The sequence below is a fragment of the Natrix helvetica genome, assembly GCF_964273705.1.
Source record: "Natrix helvetica genome assembly, chromosome: 7".
Classification (NCBI taxonomy): domain Eukaryota; kingdom Metazoa; phylum Chordata; class Lepidosauria; order Squamata; family Natricidae; genus Natrix; species Natrix helvetica.
Window position 1 is genome coordinate 2,909,137 of NC_138558.1, and position 7,044 is coordinate 2,916,180.

A 7,044-nucleotide genomic window follows, 5' to 3' on the forward strand; every position below is an offset into this window, starting at 1 on the left:
CTATCTATCTATCATCTATCTATCTATCTATCTATCGCTATATCTATCTTTATCCATCTATATGTCTGTCTGTCTGTCTGTCTATCTATCTATCTATCTATCTATCTATCTCCATCTCTCTATCTCTCTATCTATATCTTTATCCATCTCTCTCTCTCTCTCTCTCTCTCTCTCTCTCTCTCTCTCTCTCATCTATCTATCTATCTATCTATCTATCTATCTATCTATCTATCTATCTATCTATCTATCTATCTACCTACCTACCTACCTACCTACCTACCTACCTACCTACCTACCTACCTACCTACCTACCTATCTATCTATCTATCTATCTATCTATCTATCTATCTATCTATCTATCATCTACCTATCTATCTCAATGTCTCCATCAATATTTCTTGTCCACGGGTACAGTTTCTCCTGGACCTGCTTGCTTGTTAAGAGGGTCCCTGAAAGATTGGGGAGGAGGGAACTTCCTCCTGAAACAACCTGAAACAGGTTGGTAGCCGCACCGAGACTCGAACACAGAGCCGGAAAATCAGCCCACCGAAGTGCAAAAAGTGAGCGTAGGAGTAAAACTCACCCATGTTCCACTAGCGCAATCTGGCCTTCAATAAATGCGCCGTTGCGCAAGGCTCCGCAGGCATCTGGAGGGTCGGATGGAACCAGATAGATCTGCTCGAATCTCATGTTCTGGGCAAGCAGGAGATATAGAAAAAGAGGAAAGGTTAAAAAAAAAGAGAGAACAGGCTGCAGGTGGGACCCATCATCCTGTGCCCAGGAGCGACAAGATTGGCCCTAATGGCTGCCCCCCCCCCCCCCCAATCCATGCACAGTTATGTGTGTGGGGTTTTATTGACGCGACCCAAGGTATTGCCTATGCTCTAAACAGCTCCGTGTGGGGGTGAGATGTATTGATTAAATCGGTGAATTTCTCCACCTCAGCAATTTTAAGATGGGTGGACTTCAACTCCCAGAATTCCCCAGTCAGCCATGCACTGATGCTCAGCACTGATAGTGTTACATACCTGGGTCATGAAACGTCTTCCAAAAAACCAACCAAGCTCAGAGAGTACCAAGGACCCCACAGCCGCCTCCTCCTCCTCCAAGAAAATAATCAAGCTCAGAGAGCACCAAGGACCCCATAGTCTCCCTTCTCCTCTCTGCAAACCTCACTCCCTTCTAGCACTGATGATGTTACCTAGTTTGGTCATGAAACGTCTGCAAGAAATCAATCAAGCTTAGAGAGCACGATGGACACCACAGTTCTCCTTCTTTCTCCTCCTCCTCCTCCTTCCTCCACGCCCACTCCCTTCTGACACTGATGATGTTACCTAGTTTGGTCACGAAACGTCTGCAAGAAAATCCCCAAGCTCAGAGAGCACCCAGGACCCCACAGTCCTCCTCCCTCTTCCTCCTCCTCCTCCTCCTCACTTAACCCCCCCCTCCTCCTAGTGATGCTGTTGCCTAGATGGGTCACGAAACGTCTGCAAGAAAATCCCCAAGCTCAGAGAGCACCCAGGACCCCACAGTCCTCCTCCCTCTTCCTCCTCCTCCTCCTCCTCCTCACTTAACCCCCCCCCCCTTCCTCCTAGTGATGCTGTTGCCTAGATGGGTCACGAAACGTCTGCAAGAAAATCCCCAAGCTCAGAGGGCACCCAGGACCCCACCGTTCAACCCTTAGCTACAACTATTCTCGCCTATTAATGCCTTCCTCTGGTTTTTCCCACCAAACAATAACCTCGATGAAGAAGACTGAGGCAAGAGTACATGATAGGAACCAAACCAGACGTGCCGTATTCTCCCCCCCAATCTCCTCTGGACAGATGTGCAGGAGGGGATGAATGATCTTTTGAGCCTCCCTTCCCTGCCTTCCGGAGCCTGCCTGGAGAAGGAAAGGGGAGCTGGACTGCGGTGGGCAGGAAAAGGTCCATTTGGAGAAGACTTTGAAGAGAAGCTGACTTACAAAGACTCCGCCAAAATCCTTGGCCGGGGTAGCCGGGAAGATGTAACGGATGTCTCCAGGACTGAGGACGTGGAAGTAAAGGTACTCCTGGATGCGTAAACCTAGCAGTCAGCAGAGAGAGAGAGAGAGAGAATCGATTTGTTCATAAACCAGGAACACAAACAAACCTCTCCCCAAATTGTGAGTTTGTTTTGACGTTGGAAGAAACTAGCAGACAAGCCGTGCATGAGTGGTCTCTCTCTGTCTCTCCCCTCTTTCTCTTTTTCTCTCTGCCTCTGTCTCCCTCTCTCCTCCCTTTCCCCTCCCTCTCTCCTCCCTTCCTCTCCCTTTCCTCTCTCTCTCTCCTCCCTCCCTCTCCTCCTTTCTCTCTACTTTCCCCTTCCTCTCTCCCTCTGTCTCCCTCTCTCTCCTCCCTTTCTCCCATCTCCCTTTCCCCTCCTCTCTCTCTCCTCTTTCTCTCCCTCTCTCCTCTATTCCCGCTCTCTCCTCCCTTCCTCCTCTCCCCTTCCTCTCTTTCTCCTCTCCTTTCCTTCCTCTCTTTCTCCTCTCTCCCTCTCCCCTCCCTTTCTCTCCCCCCCTCTCTCCTCCCTTTCTCCTCTCCCTTTCCTCTCTCTCCCCCCTTCCTCCTTCTCCTCCCTTTCTCTCTACCTTTCCCCTCCCTCTCTCTCCTCTCTTTCTCTCCCTCTCTCTCCTCCCTTTCTCTCTCCTCTTTCTTTCTCCCTCTCCCCTCCCTCTCTCCCTCCCCTCTTCCCCCCTCTCTCCTCCCTTTCTCTTTCCTCTTCCTCCCTCTTCCTCCCTCTCTCCCCCCCCCCGCTCTCTCTGTGTAACACAAGTAGTAAAACAAGGAAAGGTAGTTACAGTTCAGGAAGTCCTCAACTTACGACGACCATGGAGCCGGAAATTTATGTTGCCAAGTGAGACATTTGTAAGGCAAATTTTGCCCTGGTTGTTAAGCGAACCCGGCTTCCCCCTTGACTTTGCTTGTCGGGAGGGAGCAAAAGGGGGTCACATGACCCCAGGACACCGCAACCGTCATAAATACGAGCCAGTTGCCAAACCTTTCTAATCGTGATCATTGTGAGATCATGTGGGACGCTGCAGCAGTCGTAAATGCGAAAAACCACGATCCCGTTTTCCCCCCAGGGCCGTTGAAACTTTGAACGGTCACTAAACGAACGGTCGTAAATCGAGGACCGCCTGTTATTCTATATTCTTCAGGCGTGATCAGGAGGGAGGGGAGAAAAAGGCGGTTTACTTTCCAAGGCAACCGGCTCTTGGTACATGGCAGGTGCCAAGCGCCAAGAGTTAAAAATAGAAGACGAGGCGAGAAGCCGCCTACGCCCAGGGAGCCTGGCAGGAGTCAGGGGCGCAACTAAGAAGCATGCCAGGCAGATGGCACCATGGCCCTGCCCTCCAGTCAATTGCACGGTCCCTTCTTCAGGAGGGTGAGTGCAAGCACACAATGTGTGTATGTCTACCTGTATATATATATATATATAGCTAATCTAAATCTATGTCTCTCTCTCTTTATCTCTCTATGACTATCTGCCCAACTCTCTCTATTACCTATTTTATCTATCTATCTATCAATCTATGACTATGTCCATCTCTCTCTCTATCTATCTCTCTATCTATCTATCTATCTATCTATCTATCTATCTATCTATCTATCATATATGTATGTATGTATGTATGTATGTATGTATGTATAAAGATATATATATCTTCTTCTTGTGCCATATCCATCATCGGACGTTGGCGATCATGTTAGCAATCCATATGTAGATGGACACAGAAATAACACACACTGTTCTGACGGAGGCTTCCCGAGAGCCTGAAGCCAACTCCTTGTCCTGACGAAAACCCCTTTTATTCATTGACTGTGAATTCTGCTCATTCACATCCAGCAAAGTCTTTCAAGGAAGGATTTACAGTCACAGACCTTCTCTGGCTTGGAGAGCTGCCAGGCCGATCTCTGCAGAACTTAAGTAAGGAGTCTCGGAGAGTCATGAATTAAGCAAACTAAATGTCTCCTGCAAACTCCACTCCCCTTTCGCTCCTCTTTTATTCCCTCTGGGAGGGGCCATTCACCGTCCACCTGTGACCTTACTCCCAGGTCGACCCCTGTTCTTTAGCTCTTCCCTTCGTCTGGCAGCTCTGCGCATGCGCACACTGGGAACAGGCTCCAGCTGTTCTTCTGCCTCACTGATGTCTGACTCCGAAGGCAGCTGATAACTGGCATACGGCCCTGGCCCCCTCTCTGCCTCCGACACAGAGCCCTCATCAGAGCCTTCCCCAGACTCCAGGACTGGCCCATGTCCCACCCCAACCCTCCTCACTGTCCGAATCTCCTGCCAGCTCCGCTGTCCGCTGGTGGGCCACAAGACACACAGACATGAAGTATATACACAAACCGTGCAAATCCGTATGCAAAAATGTGCACACATATACTATTATGCACACATGGAATAGCTAGTCCTCAACTTACGATCACAACTGAACCCAAAATTTAGGTGGAACAACCCCCCCTTCTCTTCTTTGTGGCAGCCCGTCAAATACTGAAATACTGCCATCATGTCACTTCTCCTAATCCTTCAGATCAGAATTGAGAATTAGAATTGAGGCGCTAATAGTGAGAAGGTGTTGACTCATGACGTTGGGTTCTTAAAACATAGAGCATAGAATAATAGGGTTGGAAGGGACCTGGGAGGTCTTCTAGTCCATCCCCCTGCTCAAGCAGAATGCCCTCTTTTACTCTGCCCAAAGGGTGGTCCAATCTCTTCTTGAAAAACCTCCAGTAATGGAGCACCCACAACTTCTGGTGGCAGGCTGTTCCACTGGCGAATTGTTCTGTTAGGAAATTCCTCCAGGTTGCTTCTGCTCCTTGATGACTTTCCATCCATCGCTTCTTGTCCTGCCTTCAGGGACTTTGGAGAACAGGGGGACGCCCCCCTTTTCTGTAGCAGCCCCTCCCCCCCAGGTCCCAAATACTGGAATAATCCCCCTAATCCATTTCTCTAGACCGGCCCTCCCTGACTAGGTGGCTCAGTGGCTAAGACACTGAGCTTTTGCCGATCAGGAAGGTTGGCAGTTCGGCAGTTCGAATCCCTGTTAGGGTCTCCTGCTTGAGGAAAAGGGTTGGACTAGAAGACCTCCAAGGTCCCTTCCAATGATGGTATCTTCTTAAATAAGCCTTCATCCAGTGTTCTCCAAAGCCCCTGAAGGCAGGACAAGAAGCAACGGGTGGAAACTAACCAAGGAGAGAAGCAACCTGGAATTAAGGAGAAACTTCCTAACAGTGAGGGCAATTAATCAGCGGAACAGCTTGCCACCAGAAGTTATGCGTGCACCATCACTGGAGGTTTTCAAGAAGAGATATTTGTCCAGAATGGTATGTATAGGGTGGCCTGCTTGAACGAGGGTTGGACTAGAAGACCTCTTAAGGTCCCTTCCAACTCTTGTCATTCTGTATTCTGTAAACGTTCAGAAGGACCAGCGGTGACATGATGGCAATCTTCCAGGACTTGAGGGGCTGCCCCAAAGAAGAGGGAGTCAAGCTATTCCCCAAAGCTCCTGAAGGCAGGAGAAGAAGAAGCAACGGGTGGAAACTAATGAAGGAGAGAAGCAACCTGGAACTAAAGAGAAATTTCCTGACAGATTAAAAACAATGAATCTGTGGGATGGGTGGCCTTCAGAAGTTGTGGCTGCTCCATCTCTCGGGGCTTTAAAGAAGAGATTGGACTACCCTTTGTCTGAAATGGTCTCTTGCCTGAGCAGGGGGTTGGACTAGATGACCTCCAAGCTCCCTTCCAATTACAATAGATTACAGTTGCAATTCCTGCATGGTGCATCCTGCACCCCCTCCCCCCTACATACACACTACGCTTATGAAACAGCCCCGCATGCACCCCAAAAGGCGCATCTCCCACGCATGGCACCCCGATTGCGGCCCCCTGCCCGCCTGGCCCGTGGCCCCTCCGCCAGCTGAGCCTCCCCCCCCTGCCCACCCCCATCCCTGCAGGAGGTTGGCATGCATGCAAGCCAGGCAGGCAGGCAGATCGGCCTCACCGTGAGCAGCCGGGCAGAGGCAGAGAAGCAGCGCGAGCCAGGCGGGGAACATCGCTGGGGACGCTGCTTTTCTCAGCTTAGCTCAGCTGGCAGCGGCTGCAGCCGGGCCCCGCCCACCCGCTCCTCGGATTGGAGGAGTCGGAGCTCTGGGCGGAGCCGAGGGGGGGGCTCTGGATGACTCATCCTCTCCCTTGGTCATGGGGGAGGGGGAGGGGGAGGGGGGATTTACCGTCCGCCTCCGAATAGACCCGAACGCCGGTTTGTCTTTGGGGGTGAGGGTGGGCTTCGTTCTTGAGCTAAAGGGGAGTGGCTGAAAGCCCCCGAATCGGCATGGTTGGCCAAAAGATAGGATAGGATGGTGGGGGGTGGGGAGAGAGAGAGAGAAGAATAGATGATAGATAGATGATTGACAGAAGAGATAGACAGACAGACAGACAGACAGACAGATCGATCATAGATGGATGGATGGATGGATGGATGGATGGATGGATAAAAGAAGGAGGAATAGATGGTTGACAGAAGAGAAAGAGAGAGAGAGAGATGAGAGGAGGAATAGATGACAGATAGATGATTGACAGAATAGATAGATAGACAGACAGATAGATCGATCATGGATGGATGGATGGATAGATGAGAGAAGGAGGACTAGATGGTTGACAGACGAGAGAGAGAGAGAGAGAGAGAGAGATGAGAGGAGGAATAGATGATTGACAGAATAGACAGACAGATAGATCATGGATGGATGGATAGATAGATGAGTGAAGGAGGAATAGATGGTTGACAGAAGAGATAGATAGATGAGAGGAGGAACAGATGACAGATGATTGACAGAATAGACAGGTGGACAGACAGATAGATAAGTAAGGTCATGGATGGATGGATCATGCATGGATGGATAGATGGATAGCTAGATGAGAGAAGGAGGAATAGATGATTGACAGAAGAGATAGATAGATGAGAGGAGAGATAGATGATGAGAGAGACAGACAGATCATGGTTGGATGGATAGA

General features: G+C 50.0%; 2 protein-coding genes across 2 annotated transcripts in view; one reads left to right on the forward strand and one right to left on the reverse strand.

The window, feature by feature from the left end:
- SMYD5 (SMYD family member 5) overlaps positions 1–564 on the forward strand; it is a gene marked incomplete at its 3' end in the record, with an annotated part of 8,752 nt that extends 8,188 nt beyond the window's left edge. Inside the window, exon 6 of the mRNA XM_081960309.1 lies at positions 499–564. Within this exon, the coding sequence (XP_081816435.1) occupies positions 499–564 (66 nt within the window). The remainder of the gene's footprint in view (positions 1–498) is intronic.
- Positions 565–579: 15 nt separating this feature from the next.
- PRADC1 (protease associated domain containing 1) lies at positions 580–6,101 on the reverse strand (the record flags this gene model as incomplete). The annotated part of the gene is made up of 3 exons (XM_081960447.1): positions 6,035–6,101; positions 1,967–2,067; positions 580–693 (listed from the first exon to the last, which is right to left on the reverse strand). The coding sequence occupies exons 1-3, from the start codon at positions 6,084–6,086 to the stop codon at positions 580–582; spliced, it is 267 nt and encodes an 88-aa protein (XP_081816573.1). The 5' UTR covers positions 6,087–6,101.
- Between the last annotated feature and the right edge of the window lie 943 nt (positions 6,102–7,044).